Here is a 25661-nt window from a genome sequence, read left to right as displayed (position 1 = left end):
AGTAGCATAGGCCTGACTCGCAGTCGGAGTGCGCCGAAATGGCAGTGACCTATATTCCTCCTTCAACATGATAAAGGAATCAGCATTCAGCGGAGGCCACGCTGGGATCTGGAACAGAGTCGAAGTAAAACACGGGGAGGAAGATGAAGAGGAGGAGGCCTGAGAGAATATTCTGTAGCAGGGAAAAGTAAAAGGAAGCTAGCATGAAACATGTAGCACAGACCTTCAGAAATATAGTCCTAACTAACATTTCCTTGCATGGGAAAAGTCTGATTAGTATGATCAGCAAAAAATGCTAGAAAGTTACCTGTGAAGTGAGGTAGCTAATCTGATACAGTCTGTGGTGCTAAATGCAGTAGCTAATCTGATACAGGCTGTGGTGCTATGCTAGGTAGCTAATCTGATACAGGGCTTGGTGCTAAGTGAGGTAGCTAATCTGATACAGGCTGTGGTGCTATGTTAGGTAGCTAATCTGATACAGGCTTTGGTGCTATGTTAGGTAGCTAATATGATACAGGCTGTGGTGCTATGTTAGGTAGCTAATATGATACAGGCTTTGGTGCCACGTTAGGTAGCTAATATGATACAGGCTTTGGTGCTACGTTAGGTATCTAATCTGTTACAGGATTTGGTGCTAAGTGAGGTAGCTAATCTGATACAGGATTTGGTGCTACATTAGGTAGATAATCTGACACAGGCTGTGGTGTTACGTTATGTAGCTAATCTAATACAGGACTTGATGCTATGTTAGGTAGCTAATCTAATACAGGACTTGGTGCTACGTGAGGTAGCTAATCCGATACAGGCTGTGGTGTTACGTTAGGTAGCTAATCTAATACAGGACTTGATGCTATGTTAGGTAGCTAATCTAATACAGGACTTGGTGCTACGTGAGGTAGCTAATCCGATACAGGACTTGGTGCTACGTTAGGTAGCGAATCCGATACAGGCTGTGGTGTTACGTTAGGTAGCTAATCTAATACAGGACTTGGTGCTACGTTAGGTAGCTAATCTGATACAGGACTTGGTGCTACGTTAGGTAGCTAATCTGATACAGGATTTGGTGCTATGTTAGGTAGCTAATCTGATACAGGACTTGGTGCTACGTTAGGTAGCTAATCTGATACAGGATTTGGTGCTATGTTAGGTAGCTAATCTGATACAGGACTTGTTGCTACGTTAGGTAGCTAATCTGATACAGGATTTGGTGCTATGTTAGGTAGCTAATCTAATACAGGATTTGGTGCTATGTTAGGTAGCTAATCTGATACAGGACTGGGTGCTACGTTAGGTAGCTAATCTGATACAGGACTGGGTGCTACAGTAGGTAGCTAATCTGATACAGGACTTGGTGCTACGTTAGGTAGCTAATCTGATACAGGATTTGGTGCTACGTTAGGTAGCTAATCTGATACAGGACTTGGTGCTACGTTAGGTAGCTAATCTGATACAGGACTTGGTGCTACGTTAGGTAGCTAATCTGATACAGGACTTGGTGCTACGTTAGGTAGCTAATCTGATACAGGACTTGGTGCTACGTTAGGTAGCTAATCTGATACAGGACTTGGTGCTACGTTAGGTAGCTAATCTGATACAGGATTTGGTGCTATGTTAGGTAGCTAATCTGATACAGGACTTGGTGCTACGTTAGGTAGCTAATCTGATACAGGATTTGGTGCTACGTTAGGTAGCTAATCTAATACAGGATTTGGTGCTACGTTAGGTAGCTAATCTGATACAGGCTGTTGTGTTACGTTAGGTAGCTAATCTGATACAGGATTTGGTGCTACGTTAGGTAGCTAATCTGATACAGGCTGTTGTGTTACGTTAGGTAGCTAATCTGATACAGGCTGTTGTGTTACGTTAGGTAGCTAATCTTCTAGCAGTCACTTCAGCTATGTTATAGCTCATGTTTTCTCCACATAGCGTATATTTTTATCCGGTTGTTGGAACACGGCGTCTAAAATAGTTTTGGAGATGATTTTTGTTGCTTCAGTACAGGATGAGATGCTCGAGCACTCGAGCATCAGCCGTGTCCCTCACCTTCACCACCACCCACACAATTTATTCACTCGAACTGCAAACTGCAAATATTTCTCTCTTTTTATCGGTCTCTTTTTCTTAACTGTGTCCCTCTGTCTTTTACAATGTCTCTCAACTGTCTCTCTCTCTCTCTCGGTCTCTTTGCGTTTTACTCACTGTCTCTCTCTTTTACTGTCTTACTCTCTCTTCTCTCACTGTCTCTCGCTCACTCTCACTGACTGTCTCTCATGCTTTTCTCTTACATTGTCTCTCTCACTGTCTCTCTACCCATCTCTATCTGTTTCTCTTCACCCCATCTGTCTATCTTTGCCGTTTTTTCTGCTTCTTTTTGCTCCCTGTTGACTCTTCCTCTCTGTCTCTTTTTTACCCTCTCCATCTCTTTCTGTGCCCACCACTGTCTCTCTCTTCAACTCTTCTTTGTATTTTACTTTCTCTCTTTACCCCCGTTTGTCTCTATTTACCCCTCTCTCTTTGCCTCTGCTCCCTTCTCTCCTGACACAGAGGAACTCCAGTATCTCTGGCTCGAGGGGTGTGTACCAGGTCTCAGATCGGCGCTCGTCCCCCAGCACTGGGTGAGTCATGGCAGTGGGTGTGTGTGTGTGTAAGTCTGTAAATGACCATACATGGTTATATTTCATTTCGTTTCAACCTCAAGAACCTACACTACCCTAGATACACTGTTTGGCCAAAGGTATTGGGACACCCAACTTTTCCACCCATATGTGTTTTATCCCCAAAATGTTCCCACAAACTTGGAGACACACAGTTTTATCCGCATTCTTGAATGCTGAAGCATGAAATTTCCCTTCACTTGAACTAGTAGACTCAAACGTGTTCCAGCATGGCACAAAGTGCAAAATGGGAGCTCCATTAAGATACAAGGGGTTGGAGTGGAAGATCTCCTGCTATAGAGCTCAAACTCAAGTGAGCACCTTTGGGATGAATGTAAAGGCTGACTGTACCCCAGGCCTCCTCACCTCACCTACATCAGTACCCGAGTTTAGTAACTGGATTGATGGAATTTTACCAATCTCCAGAAATACACTCCAACATCCAGTGGAACATCTTCAAGTGAATGGGGTGTTCAAAACGTTTAGATGTCCACAAACTTTTGCCTATATTGTGTATTTGCCTTAAACAACATTTATTTATTTATTTATTTATTTATTTATTTATTTATTTATGTATATATTTAATGCTTTGACATCACACTGGTATAGACCACAGCTTGCAGAATGTCAGGTTTTATAACTAATAAACAATTTTATAATGAATTAATGAAATTGTTTATTTATTAGTTTTTGTTTATTTATTTATTTGTTTGTTTGTTTGTTTATTGATTTATTTAATTTATTGACATCGCACTGGTATAGATCACAGCGCACAGAATGACAGGTTTTATAACTAATGAAAATTTTTATAATTAATGAATGAAATTATTTATTTAGGTATTAATTAATAATTAATTAATGTATAAATGTATTTAATTTATAGACATTACACTGGTATAGGTCACAGCGTACAGAATGTCAGGTTTTACAACTTAAAAACTTAATTAATGAATGAATAAATGATTAAATCAATTATTTTATTTTATACAAGTTCAAATACATCACGTCAGATTTTATCCAAAAATCACAGGATACAATTGGTGGTGATGGGATTTAAACCCATGCCCTTCTGAGCAGTAGCCCAAACTACAAAAAAATGAAACGGATACACACAATGCATAATGATCTAACCAAGCGCCTGGTAACTCGGTCATCACAACCTGATCGATTACATCATATTGGATTGAAAATCAACATATCAAGGAGTTTTCCTGAAGGGATTTATCATGTGACTGGCAACCTCTTCTGTTCAGCTGTACAGTGAGTGCTTTTAGAGTAGTGCAGTTGCTGGTCATGCATCGCTCCCCAAAGCTTGTGAGCAGTGTGAGGAATAGAGAGATATAGAGAGTGAAGGAGAACGACGGAGAGCTTGCACGAACGTGTTGCCATGGCACCCAGAGGATCATTTGTAAAAAATGAATATGTATCAGAACACTATTTTTTCCCCCTTTTCTCCGTCATGCTCTTTAATTCCGAGAGCATGGCTGTGGATGGTAACATCGAGGCAGTGACTACGTGTCAATCTGGAATGCCCAGTGGAAATTCTGCTGTAACTCCGGTTGGTGGGGGGGACATTCCTTTCCCATAATTCTTTGCAGCAGCCTCAACTATCTAAGTCTCCACACTGATCTGGGAGCTGTATGGGTATGTGTTTAAATGGTGCTGGGCTTGAACTGCTAAGAGACATGAGCTCCGTTTGTCCAGCTGAAAATAAAACCACAAACCTCTGGAAAATCTGCAGGCACTCAGAAAAAAAAACAAAAAAACAGTCAGTCAGAGGTGAAGCAAGCTGAAATGAGACCCTCAAATATGTGTCATGTCCTGGTTCTTCTCCGAACTGTTCCCTCAAAATAAAAGGCACATGATTGTAGAGAACGTCTTTAGATAGTGTTACATTTCCACTTCCAGGACAACTAGGAGACTCAAATCTGTTCACAAAATACCGAACGCCAGCTCCATGAAGATCTGCTTTCCATGGTAAAGAAGATGTGGAAGATCTCCTGCTACAGAGCTCCAAAGATATTGCGATGAATTGGAACGCTGAGTGCACCCCAGGCCTCCTCACTTCACCTGACCTCCACCAGTACCTGATTTTAATAAAATCCTCATCAAATCTCCCCAAGCACACTTCAAAATCTAGTGGAACATCTACTCAGAAGATTGGAGAATATTATAAGAGCAAATGGGGACTGTGAAATGGGTTTGAGTGTATTTTGAGGAGTATAATATTACTCTACTATTACTATACTATATATAAACATTAAAGTAGATATAATTATTTTATTTTAATGATATTAAGATTAACATCTTGAGGGCATCACAATCCAGGCTCGACCTATACAAAAGGATTCAAAACACACACTCTGAGTTTTTTATAGTCACATTTGTTTATTTTAGGGCGTCTGGTCGGTCGAAGTCGGTGTCCCAGGCCTCGGTGGCGGGTTACGACAGTGACAGCGTGGAGTTGCAGGCTCTGGAGGGCAGTCTGGAGGCTCAGTACTACCACGGACAGGGGCGTACCGGGGAGCCTTCGCCGTACGAGCGGCGCAACTGGGGCCTCCGCAAGCAAGCCATCCAGAACTGGCAGCGACGGCCCTACAGGAACAGCACCGAGGGTGAGGAAGGGGACGTCTCCGACGTGGCCTCACGCACTACCGAGTCCGAGGCGGAAATGTGGGAGCAGGATGGGAGGACCGAGTGTCAGCAGCACTGCTCGCACCGCAGCGGGTACCGGCTGGGGACAGGTAACAACCGCTCAGTACATAAAACACACGGGAAAAACAGATGGCCGTCCTGTGGGTCTCAGCAGTGTGTGTGTGTGTGTGTGTGTGTGTAGTTAAAGTAGGTCAGTGTTAGAACACTAATGTCAACCCAAACTGAATAACAGCGAGAACCCTAGTAACAGAGAGATGAGTAATAATCACAGCAACCCACTCACTTCATTTATTTTTGTTTTAATCTAATGATAGCATACACCGAATATACCTTCTTTTACTTCATTTACCTTTTTAAGTGTGCATCATCCAAGACGTTCGGCTTTCAGTTGTGAATATCTGCGCAACAAATTAGTTCATTTAGCATTTATCTATGCTATCAAATTAGTTCATTTATCGACACGAGTTTGCTAATCAGTTCCCATGCAGTTCTATTTGGGCGGCGAATAATTGGAACCTACTTCAACCTTACAACGAGAAGATGACTCCAGAGCAGTCTGAATGTATTTTATTAAGTAATTAATTCATTTTATTTTTCACTTAAATCCTAACATACACAGAATATATATAATTTTATTTAATTAGCATTTACTATATATATACAAACCCGATTCCAAAAAAGTTGGGACACTGTACAAATTGTGAATAAAAAAGAATGCAATAATTTACAAATCTCATAAACTTATATTTTATTTACAATAGAATATAGATAACATATCAAATGTTGAAAGGGAGACATATTAATATGTCATGCCAAATATTGGCTCATTTTGGATTTCATGAGAGCTACACGTTCCAAAAAAGTTGGGACAGGTAACAATAAGAGGCCGGAATAGTCAAATGTACATATAAGGAACAGCTGGAGGACCAATTTGCAACTTATTAGGTCAATTGGCAACATGATTGGGTATAAAAAGAGCCTCTCAGAGTGGCAGTGTCTCTCAGAAGTCAAGATGGGCAGAGGTTCACCAATTCCTCAAATGCTGCGGCGAAAAATAGTGGAGCAACATCAGAAAGAAGTTTCTCAGAGAAAAATTGAGTTTGACGTTATCATCATTTACAGATTCAGAGAATCTGGAACAATCTATGACCGTAAGGGTCAAGGCCGGAAAACCATACTGGATGCCCGTGATCTTCGGGCCCTTAGACGGCACTGCATCACATACAGGAATGCTATTGTAATGGAATTCACAACACGGGATCAGGAATACTTCCAGAAAACATTGTCGGTGAACACAATCCACCGTGCCATTCGCTGTCGCCGACTAAAACTCTATAGGTCAAAAAAGAAGCCATATCTAAACATGATCCAGAAGCCCAGAAGACCTTGCATTTTCCAACATGTCAATGCCAGACCACAAACTGCATCAATTACAACATCATGGCTGCGTAGAAGAAGGATCCGGGTACTGAAATGGCCAGCCTGCAGTCCAGATCTTTCACCCATAGAAAACATTTGGCACATCATAAAGAGGAAGATGCGACAAAGAAGACCTAAGACAGTTGAGCAACTAGAAGCCTGTATTAGACAAGAATGGGACAACATTCCTATTCCTAAACTTGAGCAACTTGTCTTCTCAGTCCCCAGACGTGTACAGACGTGTTATAAAAAGAAGACGGGATGTCACACAGTGGAAACATGGCCTTGTCCCAACTTTTTTGAGACGTTTTGATGCCATGAAATTTAAAATCAACTTATTTAACCCTTAAAATGATACATTTTCCTAGTTTAAACATTTGTTATGTCATCTATGTTGTATTGTGAATAAAATATTGAAATTTGAAACTTCCACATTATTGCATTCTGTTTTTATTCACAATTTGTTCAGTGTCCCAAATCTTTTGGAATTGGGTTTTTGAGTGTGCATGTGTGTGTATTTTCTTGTTATCTATCTACCCATCAACCTTTGTATCTATTTACTTAGATCGTATTTACTCTACATATTTAGCTACAGTGCATCCGGAAAGTATTCACAGCGCTTCACGTTTTCCACATTTTGGTATGTTACAGCTTTATTCCAAAACGGATTCAATTCATTATTTTTCTCAAAATCCTACAAACAATACCCCATAATAACAACATGAAACATTGAAATCTTTGCAAATGTATAAATGCATCCTGTTTTCACTGATCATCCTTGAGATGATTCCTCAACCTAATTGGAGTCCACCTGTGGACAATTCAGTTGATTGGACATGAAAGGCACATGCCTGTCTATCCCACAGTTCACATGTCAGAGCACAAAACAAACTATAAAGTCCTACATACCAACCTATCTACCTACCTATCAATCAACTTCTGAAGAACAGCTTTGCCTTGGACCATTACACAGCACAGACCCTGGGACAACTTTGAACACTAAAGAAGTGTAGGCTTAAAAAAAAGTCACATTTACAGGCAACATCTTACACGGAAATGTTGTTATTTCAGGTCGAACGGCTTCTTTAATTCCCACCATGTTGCACCAGATGACAGTAATTGGCAAACACACTGTTCTAGTGTGACTAACAACTACCCCACCAAAAAAAAAAGAATAAATAAGAATCGAACGTGACAGGTGCCCAGCCGTTCATCTCCATCTGTCTTTTCCATCTCATTCGTCTTTGAAAAAGGGATATGAAAAACCTGCACTCTCTCCTGAAGCTCTGGATGAGCAAGTCGAGTGATTACTCTGACCTCATTTTCAATTCAGTAGGTTGTGATTGAATGTTTTTCAGCAGCACCTGCATCTCCTGAATTCTTCCTCAGTGGGGGGATGTCACATTAGTGTGTAAGTGAAAGGGAAACCTGCATCCATCCAGGTGAATTCATTAGAGAAGATAAATGCAAGGTATCTCCACACTACTGATCTTACAGATGCCTAAAATGAACAATCTATCAGTTTTAAGTCCATCTGATGATCTGTAGCAGTCGTTTGTTGGTGTGATGGATCTGATGATCTCCTGCATAACCTACCTTGACCTGAAATCCTCTTGTCCTAACCAAGATGTCCTCCCGGATCTTTGACTTCTTCCATCCAAATTCTCTTTCCAATTCAAGACCAAATCAAGAGGTTTGACACCCATCTAATTTTGGTCCAATGCAGACCTTCTCTGACCAATCCAAAAGTTCCTCGACGTTTCATCTCACACCAATGTTTTTTGTGTCTAATTCAAGGCCTCAAATCCAGACAGATTTTCACTCCAAATCTTTTTTCCTCTCCCAAACTACCATTTCGTCTTTTACTCAATCTTCTGCCCACCCCAGTCATCCTCTTGTCAAGCCGGTTTCTTTTAGTCAATCAGACGCAAATTCTAACTAAACTAATGTCTTTGTATTTTACCATGTCTAAGGGTTCATCAAACCAGATCAAGACTTGTCCCATGGCTGTTTCCATCAAAAACTGTGCTTCCTTCAACCAAACATCTGGCTACTCCTGTTACACCTTTTGTCATACCAACATAGGATTTCCTTTGACCAGACTTCTTTAGCCCATTGGTGAATCTAGAAATTTTTTTATGGGGCGGCAAGGGGGGTGGCATGATAATTATGAGTGGTGGCAACACTGAAGCTAGCATCCTTGCATGGTTCTTATGGATTCAAGGAATTCTTTACATATTTTAGTTGTCTATAAAGCTGAGAATAGTCATACTTGTTGATCTATGCTCCGATTTTTTTAAATCTTTGTATATCTTTACTTTCACATGTTCACGTGACGTCACTTGCCAAAAGAAATTCTGAAGACATTTGGAAGAACAAAAATTTTTTTTTTATATATTTTAGAGCTTGTAGTCATTAATACAAATGAAGATCTCATCAAAATGAACTATAACAAGGAGGTATCAAAAAAGGTTGTGTAACACGCCAACAGATGGCAGCACAAGACTGCATGCACCGTCACAGGGAGCACCGACGTGCAACTGGTGCTATTCTTACCACGTGAGTTTCCCGTAGAAAACAACATGATTTTACTTTTGCGCTCACCAGATTTGGCTCCTCCAGACTTCGCCCTCTCCCCAAAGATGAAGATTCGGCTCAAAGGTTGCCGTTTTGACTCCGTTGCAGAGAATTGCACAAGGTGCTTGACACGTTTCGGAAAGAAGACTTCCAGAACACGTTCACGTAAACATGTTCAGTGTATTGTTGTGCAAGGGGACTATTTTGAAGGTGATGGTGTGTAAACTTACTGTAGATAAATAAAGTACTTTCTTGTAAAAAGAGTTCGAAAGAGCTCTTTCGGCTTCTTCCATTAGGGGTCGCCACAACGGATCATCAATATTAACATGTATATATTTAATTAAATGCTCTGATTCATTCAGAGAGTCATTTGTTTGTGATCAGGTTGGTTGCATTTAATGTATTTGATTCCCTAAAAAACAAAGCAGTTCATACAAGTCGTTTGTTCAGATTTTTTTTTAATAAAAAGGCAAGATTTCTTGCCCTTATTTATGGGTACTGTATATGTTTTGTTTTTGTTTTTACACCATTCCTGATTACATTTTTATTTTATACATTGGGATACCAGTGATAGGGTGGCAATGCTTTTTCTTAGAGTGGCAATTGCCACCCCATGCCACCCCGGTAGATCCACCCCTGCTTTACCTCAATCCACAGCTTCTTTTTACAAACCTTTGACCAACACAAAGTCAACCCAAGGCTTTCTTTCCTTTTACCCAATTTTGCCTTTCTTTTTTCGAAACTAGAGCTGCTTGATCTTTGGGTGGCATATTTGAATGTACATCATATGCTGATTGCATCTTTTCAGAATCCCTTTAAAAGCTGTCACATTGAGTAGTTTGGGGGAAAAAAACAGTAATTTGGGTAAAATGTAATCACAGCATGAGGAAAACGGTAATGTGCCCATTATCAGGCAGTGCTAATGAGGGAATCCCATGGCTCATGCCATTTTTTTCATGCTGTTAGTGTGCAGGCACAGTGGTGTATTTTGATATAGGTTCACGGTCTGGGTTTCCTATGGTCCTCATGCGTGGATATAAAGGTCTCGAGTGTTGGAGAAAGCATTCTGCAGCCCAGAAGGTTCAACATATCCCACCTGGCTTTGGAACTGACTGTGGAATGAAGAGTGTGTGATGTGGTGGCCCTAGCTGACATAGCAATCATGTGGGACGCAGTATCGTCAGGAGGGACGTCAGTAGTTTCTTTGTGGTGCTATGGCGCCACCGTGTGGACTCCAACAAAATGCTTGGTTTCTTTTGGTATAACCCAGTGTGAAGAAATAATGATTACCACCCTTCCAGTCCTTTTGCCCCAAATACAGATGAACCCCACCCACAAGAATTTATTTTAGGGCTAAAACTGCCACTGAGGTGAAAAACCAGTATGTTGCCTTACTTTGTATGGTATATCATGGCATTTCTCAACCAATCATGATTCTTCCATCTTCGTTTTCCTTTTTTTTTTCTCTGCAGGACGTTCTGAGGGTTGCTACAAACCCTGCCGTCATGACAAGACCCCGTCCAAGACCAGCGAGGTGATCAGCCCCGAGGTCCTCAAGATGCGGGCGGCGCTTTTCTGCATCTTCACCTACCTGGACACTAAAACCCTGCTGAGGACGGCCGAGGTGTGTCGCGACTGGAGGTTCGTGGCGCGCCACCCTGCCGTCTGGACGAGGGTGCTGCTGGAGAATGCTCGTATCTCCTCCAAGGTCCTTTGCTACTCTTCAAATTCTGTCCACATCCCGTTCACTGAGGCTCGCATGTGTACGAAATGTGGTATTAACTATTTGGTGAACTGAAACGAAGCTTTGTTTTGCTTTGTATGTTTGTACGTCCAGTTCTTGTGCACGCTCTCTCAGTGGTGTACGCAGACCCACTCGCTGATCCTGCAGAACCTCAAACCAAGGCAGAGAGGAAAGAAGGAGACCAAAGAGGAGTATCTGAAGAGCACACGGTACTTACACAGCTTCCCTTTTTTGCGCCTCTCACCCAGGACTTTCAGTTTAACTTGGCATTGTTTTGCTTGATTTTATGTGTGTGTTGTTAGTGGGTGTCTGGAGGAAGGTCTGGAGGCCTTACTGAAAGCGACAGGAGGAAACCTACTCATTTTAAAGGTGTCCCACTGTCCCAACCTGCTGACCGATCGCTCTCTGTGGTTGGCCAGCTGCTACTGCCGAGCTCTACAGGCTGTAACGTACCGGTCAGTCCACTAGGGGTATTCTTATGCACAGCACTTAAGCTGGTGGGTTTTCCTCAATGACCAGATGATGTGTTTTTTCAGGAGTGCTACGGATCCAGTGGGTCAGGAGGTGATATGGGCTCTGGGTGCTGGGTGCAGGGACATCATCTCCCTACAGGTGGCGCCATTACACCCCTGGTAAGACAAATCTTGGCGATTCAGTAGTTGTTATAGAAACTTTCATTAGGTTTAATTTACAATGCATGGGAAAACTGATTTTTTAAAAAAGTTTGAAATGCCACCTAGTGGCCTGGAGGACTTATCAGTACAAATAATAAATTTGTCTTCATTCTGTTCACTATTTCTAGCCAACAACCGGCCCGCTTTAGTAACCGGTGCTTACAGACAATTGGACGGTGCTGGCCACACCTACGAGCCCTGGGAGTAGGCGGAGCTGGATGCGGTATACAGGGATTGGCCTCTTTGGGTGAGTAACAGGAAATAAGGAGTTGATTGAAAGTACTTGAACGAGCACAAGTATAGTTTTGCTTTGAGAAGGTGGCAGGAATTTTTTTTTTTAATTGAACCAAAATATTGGAAAGCCTGACTTTTCTAGCCACGTGCTTCTTCCCCAAACTATTACCACTAAATTGGAGACACAATTGTATAGGACGTGTTTGGATGCGCTTCTAATGAAAAATTCAATTGACTTGAACTAGGAAAACCAAAACCTAGTACCTTCAAGATATGCTTTTCATGGCTTAGAGTGGAGGATCTCTTGCTATAGAGTTCAAACTTTATTGAGATGGATTGTTCACACTGACTGCATTAGCAAGAATAACACCTTGAAACACTCTCGTCATTCGGACAGTTCGTTTCTTCAAACATTCAGCTGAAATACTTTGCTGTGCCTCATGTGAAACTCTCCAAAGCTGTTCTTTATTAGTTGGAGATTTTCTTCTCGTGATTCAGTTCATCCCAGAGCAGTTCAACAGGATTTAGGTGCAGTGACTGGGCAAGCCATTCCATGATGGATAACACTCCAGATGACTTAATAACACTTACAGATCTCGGGCGTACGCTTCATATGCTTTATCATCTTGTCGTACGGTGAAGTTGGTTTCAGTGAGCCACAGTCCAGACGGATTCGCATAGTGTTGAAATATTTTATATAATTTTATATTACATTTTATAATAATGCAGTTTATTATTATTAACATTTATAATCATAGACTTTTGAACAGTTTACATTTTTTAAACAATTATATTATATATTATTTAATAAATGCTTGGTTAAATAATATATAAAATAATATTTAATAAAAAATGTAATATCTAAAAATAAAATAGAATAAATCAAATTAATGCAATGCACTTTTTTAATTCAATTTAATTGGAAGTTGGAACAAATTAAATTGAGTTGGTAATACAGAATTTGGGTAATACAGGTGTGTGTGTGTGTGTGTGTGTGTGTGTGTGTGTGTGTGTGTGTGTGTGTGTGTTAAATTTAGTATTTAATTCTTTAAGATATAATTACTTATTTCAGCATACTTTAACAAATGTCTTTATTGCTCTCATCCTTCATTAATTCACTGCATCGATATGCAGAATTGTCAGGATTTTCTCCTTTTATTAAACAGGAAGCTGGACATAAAACGCTAAAGAATCCTTAGCGCCAGCATAAGTGATAACCAGAAAGCAGCCATTTAATGCCTGCACAAAACAAATCGTATTTCCTGTACTGATTGAGCAGCCACAGCGACACTGCGGTAACTCTAGTTAATTTTTTCTATATAAAAAAGGCACACAAAGTGCAAGGAGGAGATTAAACAAACTTGCGGTCGGCCACTTAATATGTTTCTGAGGGAACTCAGACTTTGTTCCATAAGTAAAAGAGATACCAAACAGAAAGCCCTGTACCGAAAAAATCCAAAACAACCTCAAACCATTAAGCTTCCACCTCCATGTTTGACTGTTAACATCTTCTCTCCTGGTCTCCATCTTACACAAGTTCTCCTCTTAAAGACAAAAATGTCAATCTGTCCACAGAACTTTCTTCCAATCATTCACTGTCCGATTCTTGTGTGCTTTTGCCTTTTACCGAGTTTGTTGCATAGAAATAAATCAGCACAACGGACAGCGCAAATTGAAGAAATCAGAGCGGGTAGAGGTCAAAATCAGGCTAGCACACAAATAGAGAACACAATCACATAAACGAAATCGAACATTAGCAAGATCCTAATGCTGTACATTTACATTTACATGTATGGCATGTGGCAGATGCCTTTATCCAGAGCAACTTACAACTAAGCAGTTGACGTTTAAGGGCACTGCTCAAGTACCCAGCAGTAGCAGCTTGGTGGTTCTGGGATTTGAACTCGTGACCTGATCCAGAGTCAAATGAGATCTCTTGGTGATAATTGGATTTTCTGGAGTCATAGATGAAATAACCAACTTATTAATTGAATAATACACCTATTGTTCAAGACAAGCTGCCTTTTTTTCTCAGCTTCTAATCAAACCTTTTTTTCTACCGAAAGCCCTGACTCTTCTGTTGTGTTGTGGCAAGGGGGCAATGCTAAAACTATAAGCTGTTTGTTTAGAATCACAGGCTGTACCTTTGAAAGGTAAATTGCACATTTTTTGTGTGTGTATTTTACAGCAAGAAACTGCATGAGGCTTCAAGTGCTGGAACTGGACCACGTCAGTGAGATTAATCAGGAAGTGGCTGCTGAAGTGTGTCGTGAAGGTCTGAAAGGTTTGGAGATGTTGGTTCTCACCTCGACTCCGGTCACGCCCAAAGCTCTCCTTCACTTTAACAGTGAGTGCACAGCATACTGCACATCATTTTTTCATTTTATTTGTATCTTTTTTTTATTTCTATTCTTTATTTTATTTTTTATTTTTTAATATTTATGATTATCTGGAGCATACCGTGCACTAACAGAGCCTTTTAATACTTGCATTGTAAATACGATCCATCCTTCTCTTTACATATTTCAATATTTCATTAAATTAAATTGAAACAGTTAAATGATTTAGTGTTAGTTGGCAGAAGGATGGCGATATTCAGCACTCCTGCTGAGCTCTTTCTCTCTACTGTATTCTTTCTTTCACTTTCTAGGTGTGTGCCGTAACCTGAAGTCCATCGTTGTACAGATCGGTATTGAAGATTACTTTGAAGACCCCAACAGCCCTGAGGCCAGAAAGCTATTTGATGAGATGGTGAACAAACTTCAGGTGAAGTGAAATCCAAACACACACAAGCTTTAAAATCTCAGTGCAGTTCAGTCTCTGGGGATTAGCTCCAGATGTTCTAGATAGAGGGGAAAGGTGTATATAAATATATAATACTCTTCTATTGTTATGCTGCATCCTGATACTACTAGCAATTCAGAATTCTTTTTTTGGTGTAGATATTTTTCTAATAAATCTACACCAGTACCCCATAATGACAAAGTTAAAAACAGAATTCTAGAAATGTCTTTTACAATATTTTACAATATAAATCCCAAAATAGACCATTTACTCAGTACTTACTCAAAGCATCTTTGGCAGCAATTACGGTATTTTTAGATATGAGGGAAAAAGATTCAGACACACCTAGATCGTGCAAATCCTTTCAAGCTGGGTCAGGTTGGATGGGGAGCATTGGTGGACACCCACTTTCAGGTCTCTCCAGAGATGTTCAATAGGGTTCAGGTCAGATTTTTCTCTGGGCAGCTCTAGGACATTCACGGAGTTGTCCTGTGTTGTTTTGGATGTGTGCTCATGTAGGAAAGTGAACCTTCGGCCAACTTAAGGTCCTGAGAGCTGCGGAACAGGTTTTTAATCGAGCATAGCTCTATACTTTTGCTCCGTTTAGCTTTCTCTTAAACCTGACTGGTAAAGTCCCTGCTTCAAAAAACATCCCAACTTCAAACGAGCTTCAACATCCTTTTCATTCAATGATGGAACTTTCCAGGATGAGTGTTCCTGTGTTGAAGCCTGAAGCTACAAAGCCTTGATTATGAAAAAGATGGCAGGAACATGAGCAGATTATTCGTGATCTTTTTTCTTTGCTGTTTTACTTAAGACTTTAAACCAAACTTAGTTCAAACTATGTACAGTACAAGGCATAGAACGCTAGAGGTATTGAATGAGTCAACATCTTGCGGGTTTCTACAACATTCTGTGGAGATTCTTCAGCTAAGAAATTGGGCTTTAATCAGCCACCTCGAAAGTGAACAGCAGGCTTGCTCGAGGCAGATCTCCCATCTGTGTAATCCTCCCACCGGCGGGCTAAAATTAGCTAGCCAAAGCTCTTGTTGAGTCAGAGGCCACGGGCTTTCCTGTCTCCAACTCAGTGATTCATTACGGATGAATCAGTTCAGGGAGTCCTGATACTGATCCTGCCTTTGTTATACTCTGGTGAGTGGAGTGTAAATGCCAAAATCTCATGAACAGATCATGTTTGAAGATCACACGTAAGCGGTGCAAGACTGCTCTGATGGTCAGGTCATCTGCCTCGGTTGTAGAAATGCATTCAGTATAATTGATCAAAAGACAAAGGAAAAAACTTCGGCGCATGAGGGCTTCCTTTTCGTTTCCATTTTGTTTCATTTTGATTTCCTTTATCACAGAGTCCAGTTTTTAGAATATAAAAACACTAGATGGGCACTATTTTTTTTTTTCTACATTTTCTACATTCCTCATTTGGTTCCCATTTGCTGTTAAGCTCTTTTGTTCTTACGTGCTGTCAATGATAAAACTGCAGACGGGGTTAAGCATGTGGTCAGAATAGCACCAGTTGCACAGCTCCCGATGTACACAGGACGGTCTTTTGGCACACTGACTTATGAAGCTCTTGTTTGAAGAGTTTTGAAACCGTTTAATACCACCTTAGATTAGATTAGATTAGATTAGATTAGATTAGATTCAACTTTATTGTCATTACACATGTACAAGTACAAGGCAACGAAATGCAGTTTGGGTCTAACCAGAGTGCAATAACAGCAAGTGCAGGATATATAGTTTTAACATGAATTTACATAGTTAAATAAAATAAAGACTATAAACAGTAATTTAAAGATGAATATGTACTATAAATGTAATATACAGATGAATATATGTTATATATGTAAAACACAATATACAGAGTAGTGTGTATATTATATATATATATATATATATATATATATATATATATATATATATATATATACTATAAATATATATATAATTACAGATGAATATATATGTACTATGAACAATAATATACAGATGAAAATATATATATATATGTATTATGAACATGCTATACAGATGCCTATTACTATACACAGAGATTTACAGAAGGATGTGAGCGGTGAACATAATAATATTGCTATATAGTACCTATTAGTACAAATGCATTAATATAAACCTGTAATTTGTGTGTAGAAAAAAAAAGTAGATGGGTTGGTGATGGTTTTTGGTCACTGGTGTTCACTGAGGTAAAAGTTTGCATCTATTTGACGCTAATAACAGCACCATTTCTCTGCAGGCTTTAAAGAAGAGGCCGGGGTTCTCGAAGATCCTCCACGTGAAGGCTGACGGTCTGTGCTAACGCCATCTTCTGCGATACAAACTGTATCAAAACCTTCAAATTCTCTTTTCCGGCAACGGCTGAATCTCTAAGTTCAGTTGCCTGGACAACAACAAAAACCAGGAAAACGTCTCACAAAAGTTTTATTGTTGAATATACAATTTATTCTTCTGTAGCGAATTCAGCTTTCATGGGTTCATCTTCGACCGAGAATCTCACGAAGGGACTCAACGCTCGCCAGCTTCAAGATCGCAGCGATGGGTTCAGAACGTCGGGATCGTTTCACCGGATAAATTTAGAGCACAGAGCCACAACATATTTTAGCCAGGGTTAAAAAGGAAAGGTCCAAGAATACAGAGTTGAGGAACACCACACGTATAAAAAAAAAACACACTTTATGGAAAGCGACCTGGGATTCAAGGGTTTGTGGTGCACATTGGTGTGAAACAGAGATACAAGTTAGCATACAAGCAAGAATGTTGCTAAGAACTCTTCAGCACAATTAAAGTACCAGCTTCCTGCTTTACAAAAAGGAACAGATTCGAAATTTGACCTCTGCCCCCTAGCCAAGCGAATAGGACGACAAGGAAATAATGGCAGACAAATAGGAAAAATGTTTGTGCAATATTATATTTCTACAATTACCATCATCATCTTCAACATCATCATCATTATTTTTATCATTCAGCTCCAGAAACATGAACCGCCTGCACCGCTAATGTACCGAGTCTCGTAGATGCAATTTTTATTTCTGTTCAGTGCGTTTCAGGAAACACGTGAACAATTTGTAGGGTTGAGCAATATGGCCAAAATACGATACGATACACTGCAATACCACGTTGCTGGAGTGCAAGATATTTGGTATGTTGTATATAAAAAATAGGAGCTTTTTCGTAATCAAATTCAACTTTCACTGAAAAAAAAAGTGGAAAACGTTCAGTCTTTTGACTTTGGGTCTGAAGGTTGTGAGTTCAAATCCCAGCCAAACCAAGCTGCCACTTCTTGGCCCCTGAGCAAGGCTCTTAATCCTATATCCACTTGTATGAATGAGATCAAAATGTAAGTCGCTCTGGATAAGGGTGTCCACCAAATGCCACAAATGTTAAGGTTTAATTTTTTAAACTAGCTAGCAACAAAGCAGCCAGTCGGACTGAATTTGAATGAAATTCGGATATAAAATAGATCGAAAAAAAAAAAGAACGCTTTTATAGCCTGAATCGGAAATTTACTGGCTCTACCGCCAGCCAATAGAAAATGGGGGTGTGGCCGGGGGCGTGGCTGTCTGGCATCTTGTTTTTCATTTCTGATAAATCGAAGATTACATCCTGAGTGCCCCAATTTTATTTTTTTCAAAAAATAATGGCATTTGGCAGACATTTGACTAGAGCAACTTATTTATACAACCGAGTCATTCAGAGGAGGGTTAAGGGCCTTGCTTCAGGACCCAGCAGTGGAAAATGGGCGGAGCTGGGATTGAACTCACGTCCTTTCAATCCAAAACACCTCAACCACTTAAGTCTATATAAGTGTGTGTTACTGCTGTGGTTTCTTTTAACAGTATTTTTCTGATTTTTACATTAAAAGTTCCCAAATAAATTTACCAGTAAACACTTGTTTAGCCTGAAATAGTTTAACAAATAACCTAAGTTTAGCGAAATGTGAATAGTGAATTTCCCAATGGAGTGAAGGGGTCTCGATCTTTGCTCCATCCTGATTTAAAGAATTGAGCATTTTTTAAGCCTGTAAATGGATTGAGGCTTTGGAAAGGCAAGCTTTTCTATTTACGAAGAACCAAATTCAATAGGTAAATGATTGAGATATGCGTACAGCTATTTTCTGTTAGGCCGAAACAACAAAGGAGTTCAAATAACACAAATTTAGCTCCATCAATCTCATAGCCATAATAAATCATAGTTCTTAAGTACATTTGAAGGCAAATACTTTACTCAAGTGAAAGTTTAAAGGGACACTTTTACTTTAAATCAACTACATGCTTTGTGTATTTTGTCCACCACTTCTCATAATTAATCAATCAGAAAAGATATCACGGTGAACATGCTCAAAAAGTGCCCCGTTTTAGACAATATTCATTTGAAATCGCTGTATCGCTCAACCCTACCCATGTCATTTTTCAGAAACAGGATCAGCATTGTCTCATTTTCATATCTGTCTCATGTTCTGCCTTTAATTAATGCGACGTTTGGCGTCAAGTTTGGTTGGAAAACCAACAATTTCCTTTACATTTTTAAAAAAAAGTGAGGCAAATCTGGACCATGTAGGCTTATTTTTGGTTTAAAGTGGGTTTTCCTGTCAGAAAGCTCTCAAAAAGCCCCACGAGGAACCCTTTCGCTAAGAGTGTAAAGCTGCTTAATCATCTCCTATCCTTCTATCACATGGGAGATGTTTTCCACCATGGCGCTAACTCACCTTCAAGCAAACGCAATAAAGCCGATGCATTTTTTTGTTGAATTCGCAGTGCAGTATCCATCAGACGACAAGCATTCTCCAGGCTTCAATCTCCTCCAAGTGCTTTAATCCGGGAGGAATCGCTTCCTGTTGTGTGGTGCGGTGCAGTACTTCCTGTAGTTCCAAATTTCATACAAGGCTCTAGTTTTCTCCTAAATTTATTCTACACTGCAAGCTTGTAAGAGACGTTTTTTTTTTTCTTTAAATCAAAGATAGAAGGAATCCATTCTTGCAGGTTTAAGTGGATGCGGGGCAGAACTCACTTAAGGCTACATTTTCAGTTCCTGACAATCTGTCTCCTGAAGACTTGAGCTGTACATACATTATTTATGCACAAAAACAAAGAATTGCGTTATGTCGAAATCCCTAAAAAAAAGTCACAACAGATGTCCCGGAGTTTCATCGAGCTCCAGAGTTTTTTTTTTTTTTCATTTACAAAGTTCTTTCTGTGGTTCCCGAGTCGGCCACTTCTAAAGAGTTGTGTTGAATTTGCAGTATGTTGTGTATCATAGATGCTTTATATATTGAATGTGTACCAGAGTCCTATAGAGATGGAAATTATTTAAAAAAAGAGAGAGCATAGAGTTTATTCAAACTATTTATTTCTATAAAAAAAAAAAAAAAAGAAAATGTCTATATTGATGTTTGGCATGTTTGTGTTCAAGCATAATACATCCCGTTGCCTTCGTAACTGTAGAATATTCTATGTAAGAGCTTATGCTGCTTGCTGTTTCTTCTTTTTTCTTTTTTTAAAGCGGTTTTTGCACCATGATATCAAATGGAAAAAAAAAAATTCTAGTGTTTATGTATTTCAGTGTTCTATCGATGTCACTTTGTTTCATGTGGAGCTTTTTCGCAAGTATTTGACCGATGATGCACTTTTCTTTTTGGATGCACTCCGAGCTCTTTATCCGAGGTCATGGCTGCTCGTGATGTACGATTCCGTTGCCTACATGCTAATTTTAAAGTAAAAAAAACACAAAACACTAGGGTTAGCTCCATTACTCAAAACGCATCGGGTGAAGTTCTCAATGTGCGTTTCAACTGCAGGAACCTTTTCTGGGAAAAATTATTGTGAAACATCTAAAAGAGCCAGGACTGAGTTTCGTTCTTGGGGCTGAGTTCAAAATCTTTCAAGATTCTGCTCCAGAAAGAGACTTGCTTGAGCTTTTTAGATTCTCCAAATCATCAGTTTTACATCTAGCAGACATCCTTATTGTTGCAATGCTGGGATTTGAACTCATGACCTTCTGATCCAGTGCTTTTCCACCAATATATTAATTCCTTTTGCCAATATTCAAAATGATACTGGAACTAGTTTTATCTCTGAGGTGAGACGGCTCAACCAGATACTTCAGTTCATCCGAGAATATTGGAAATGCACCAAATCTTTTTACTTATAACCAGCTAAACAAACTGAACAATCAGGAACTATTGTCAAACGCCATGCCAATGCTACCTGGTCTAATCGAATAGGATAAAGGAACCAAAAAAAAGTTGCTAACCAGGAAGTAAATTCTATTGATGGTTATGTTTTTACTCGGGTAGTTCCATCATCATCGAGCTGGTTCCAGAGCCATGCAAATTACCTATAGAAATTATGTTATTAAAGTTATGTTATTAAAGAAAATCTAAATTCTAAAGGATTTTTCTAAATCGATTTTTGTGTATATAAAGATTTTGAGGTACGAAAATAGAACGCCAAAATCACCGGTCCTGCTTTTTGAATTGAAAATGAATGGATTTCAGTTCTGCTGTGAGGACAGGGCCAAGGGACTTTTTGGAGCCTCAAATGTGGCCAATTACAACCATGTACGGCGGAAGCTCAGTGATTATAGTGTTGGAATTTTGTTCAGAAGGTTGTGAGTTCAAATTCCAGCACCGCCAAGCTGCCACTGCAGGACCCTCAATTAAACCAGAAATAATGAGGGAAATCCATTAAACACCACATCACTTGCTTCTATCAGCCACCAAATCCCTTTTGCTGTTTATTTGTGACATAATGTGTGAAAAGGGTTTAAACTTCTGAAAAGAAAACGACCAAATTCAGGCTCTGTGAGTAGGAATGAATACATGGAACCATAAAAACACAGATAATGTTACAGAGTGAGGGACAAAAATTACCCCGAACCATCTCTCCTATAAAGGAAACCTTCGGCATGTCACCCATTTAGGGTTTTGGGAGCTCAGTGGTTAAGGTTCTTGGGGCTCCTAAAGCTCTTAACCCTCAGTGCTCCAGTATCATGGCCAACCCTGCTTTCTGACCCGTTTCCTAACATTACTGGAATATGCGAAGAAATACTTTATACAGCAGGATGAAATTCTATTTGACATATTAAGCAGCTTTCTTTCTTTGGATGTTGCTAACAGGTGTTTGGTCCACTGACTCTGAAAGGTTTCTCATGAGTGGCTTATCACGGATTGATACAGGTTCTTAGAAGAGTTCCTCAAAAGGATTTGGGTAGAACACACACTATGTGAGTAGGAATGAAGAGTAGGAACCAAAGAACCCAGGATATTCCTGATTATCAACAATGGCTTCTCATTTGCATTAAAAAGATTTGCATGTGCTTAGCCCCACCCATTTTGTATTGCCAACCCTGTCACTTTTTGAAAAAGTTCCATAAAAGGTTCCTGTATTGTAAATCTTGGCTTTGAATAGATAATTTTATACATTTCATATCTAACATTCTAATAATGGACAGTTCCTTGGTCCTGAAACCATTCCTGGTCTTACACTGGGGATTTTACTTATCCAGAAAACTCCTTTTCTTCAAGAAGGAACCTACAGAACGTGCAGCCTGCACCGGTGCAAGCACACATCCGTAAAAATCAACTACGAAGACCATTGTAAAAAAAACCAGTTGTAGTGATATCTGTTTTTTAAGTGCCCGGTGTCGTGCCCTATTATTTTTTTCTTTTTTCTCGCTTGGCTGTTCTGTACAGACCTGTATCCGTGATGCCGAAGATGAAAACGACGAGCTCTCCTTAACGCCGTCGGGACGACGCACGCCAAACGGCCGTTGACGTGGAATAACTCGAATGAATTGCACATTCCTGGACTGCTATACACTATTTATACTGTACAGATCAATATCAGTGTCAGGATTTTACTTGTTCAGTTCCTGCCTTCCCCGCTTCTTCTTCTTCTTTCTCCTCTGGATGCAGCACTGGCTATGCCTGTAAGATATACGGTATATATACGATTTTGTTTTTTTGTTTTTTAATCGATGTTCAGCTCAGTGCCAAGGAATAGTTTGGTGAAAAGAAAAATTATAATAATTTTCCACTTCAAATCACAGGGAAAAAACCCTCAAATGTTTGAAATCGTGCTCCAAAATCTGGAGCATCATTTTCATTTATTTATTCTGGAGAGAGTTTACTCAAATCTAGTTCCTTGGACCGATGACATGCTTACACAGTTAGTATTCAACTATTTGGGCAAACGTTTGTGGACACCCAAGCATTATATTGGTATGTGCTCTTTTTTTGAACATCCCATTCCACACCAAGTCCCATTTGAACCTCCACTCTTCTGGGAAGATGTTCCACTAGATTTTGTGGAGCCACAAAGATGTGTAGTAGGAAAGTGAGGTACTGATGGAGGAGAGGAGGCGTGAAAAATCCATCACACCGGTGTTTAATAAGGTTGGAGCTCTATAGCAGAAGATCTTCCTCTCCAACTCCAAACCATGTAAAGCATATCTTCATGGAGCTGGTTTGGTGGAACAATTTTCGGCTTCCTAGTTCAAGTGAAGGTGTGCCTTCTAAGTTAAGGAATTTGTAGAAGAACAACATATTGCTGGAAAATACCAGCCGTTCTAATATTTTTGTCCATATATTTGAGAATTCAAGGAAAGTATTACAAGATGCTGCTTGATCCCCCCCCCCAACAAATCCACTGGACATTGAGCAGGTTTTTATCCCAAGTGGGAAATATTTGGATTTTTTTTTTCACCAAATGCATCCACCCCCCCATTTCAGACGAATTCTCTCGAGATCCGAACGATGTGCCACTTTTTTTTTTTCTTGAACAGACTGAACACGGAGGGCGTCCACGTCCCTCCTCCGACGCTCCTGTACAGACCCTTCCAGTCACTGCCTGGCCTGATTTCTGCTGAATGACAACTCCATCGATCGCTTCGGCTGCTTTGCCTGCTTTTAATCGAAGTCGCCATCATGTGTGATTATAAGGTGCAAAACGTTTACATTTCTGGGTTTCATGCAATTTTATTCGAAAATGCAGTCAATAAAAAAAATTAATCGACGTTTCTGTGCCTTTTGTTTCTCTTCGCTTCTTAATTTTAGCATAATATACCAGATCGTAATGCGCTTATTCCTCTTATACCACAGCTTTTATTGATTCATTTAGTTATAGTTGCATTCGGTTTTCTGGAACGCCTTCGAAACTGCTTACTTCCTGTTTGCACTTGTGTTATTGCAGCTATAAAGAGTCGTTCGGTTGCCAGTTTTTTCGTTTTTCTTGCCATTAATTAATAAGACGAAAATCTTGTGTGGTTGTGACATTACTAAGAAATCTCCTCTGTGTCAGAAAACCTCAATTTACCCCTCCACCTCTGAGTGTTACAAGATGCCAAAACTGGAGACTCCTTCCATAAATGGTGACTAAACAATTTAGAGAAATATCATTTGACAGCATCTTTTTGTGTGATGCCAAAATTCATTTTATTTTATCTCTCTGTCTCTGATTCTGAGTAGCAGAACTCTAGATCTGGACTGTGTATAAAATAAAAAATAAAGCGCTTTTTTTTATTAATATTATTCCATTTTAATGCTGGTAAACATTGTAAGTGTATCGGCGACCAAATCGATTTCTTCTCCTCTGTCGGTTATAGTGAAATAAAAAAACAGCTATTAAATCCACACGAATATATTTGAGCTTGTGCAGTTTGCTTCAGATGCGGTTTGTGAGTTTGACTGGTGCGTTCTCTGACCGTCCAATCAAAGTGCGTTAAAATGCAGACGTTGGATGCCTGCTGGATGGCCCCGGTGTCGCCAACTCAAAATCTGATTGATTAGAGCATATGTGTCAAACTCAAGGCTAAAAAAGGGCTAAATGTGGCCCGCCACATCATTTAATGTGGCCCGCTAAAGAGCTGTAAAGGTCTGATTATCTTATAATAAACAAGTCAAAAGGGTGCATTGACCATAAACTACATTTTCCATAATGCATGCCAATCATGTTACCCGTGAAGTGACGGCATCCCACCACTAGATTGCAGTGTTTCCACATCAGTGCCATTTTCCGAATTAAGAAATACAAACAATGATCCCAAAATGTCCAGGAAGAGAAAAATCGATGCAGATGGAAGCCTGTTTCAAGAAAGATGAAAAAGATTTGTAAGTTGAATAATATATTTTATTTTACGTTACAATTAGCTACATTTATACTGCCTCAAAGTTACATCTGGCCCTTTGAAGGGCAACCATTATGCTGATGTGGCCCTCAGTGAAAATAAGTTCGACACCCCTGCTTTAAAGGAAAGACGTCTTTTTTATTACTTTTTTCATTTCCAAGTCTGTCCTGGTTCCAACCCTGACCCTGGAACTTAAGCTCAGGTGTCCACAAAAATGTCGCTATAGAAAATCCGAAACTTGTTTAAGAAATATAATGAAATAATTGGCAAACTTTTCATAACCTAGTATAATTAGGAAGTTATAAGTATCGTTAGATTGCCATTAGGATCAACACCAGCCAGCTTGTTTTCTTCTTGTTACTTGTTCAGGGGAGAAATCTGCTCTCGAGGTGTGAATCCAGGACAAAGGAATGATTATTTACAAAAGAGAAGGAGTAGCGTCCCTCCAAGCCATGGTTCACAGACCTGTGTTTGTGTGAGAGCCATGTTTCTTAGTCTACGACAGACCGGTTGGGTTTCTTTCTTTTTATAGATTTGCCACGTTTGTTGTTTTGTGTTTGACTATTTCAGGGGCATAGACCATGTTTTCACACAAACGTTTTTGTATAAAAATGCATATTTTGTCATTGGCACGACATTTCAAAGAGCCGGAGAGTAAATAATCACCTGGCGGAAATGATGCAGTGAAAATTGTGAAATGATGATGTGAAAATTAAAGTACGAACACGCAAAAAAAAACATTGTTTTCAAATTTAGCCGGATTAGTGT

The 25661-nt window shown here is 39.7% G+C and overlaps 1 protein-coding gene across 1 annotated transcript in view; it reads left to right on the top strand.

The window, feature by feature from the left end:
• fbxo41 (F-box protein 41) overlaps positions 1 to 23782 on the top strand; it is a 42425-nt gene extending 18643 nt beyond the window's left edge. The window contains exons 4-13 of the mRNA XM_046843286.1: positions 2545 to 2615; positions 5052 to 5398; positions 10778 to 11013; positions 11143 to 11258; positions 11352 to 11504; positions 11586 to 11681; positions 11852 to 11970; positions 14146 to 14304; positions 14608 to 14723; positions 17008 to 23782. Coding sequence (XP_046699242.1) covers positions 2545 to 2615; positions 5052 to 5398; positions 10778 to 11013; positions 11143 to 11258; positions 11352 to 11504; positions 11586 to 11681; positions 11852 to 11970; positions 14146 to 14304; positions 14608 to 14723; positions 17008 to 17070 — 1476 coding nt within the window. The 3' untranslated portion in view covers positions 17071 to 23782. The remainder of the gene's footprint in view (positions 1 to 2544; positions 2616 to 5051; positions 5399 to 10777; positions 11014 to 11142; positions 11259 to 11351; positions 11505 to 11585; positions 11682 to 11851; positions 11971 to 14145; positions 14305 to 14607; positions 14724 to 17007) is intronic.
• Positions 23783 to 25661: the final 1879 nt, after the last annotated feature.

The sequence above is a fragment of the Silurus meridionalis genome, chromosome 28 (genome assembly GCF_014805685.1).
Source record: "Silurus meridionalis isolate SWU-2019-XX chromosome 28, ASM1480568v1, whole genome shotgun sequence".
Lineage (NCBI taxonomy): Eukaryota > Metazoa > Chordata > Actinopteri > Siluriformes > Siluridae > Silurus > Silurus meridionalis.
This window is presented reverse-complemented; position numbering and strand designations above follow the sequence as displayed.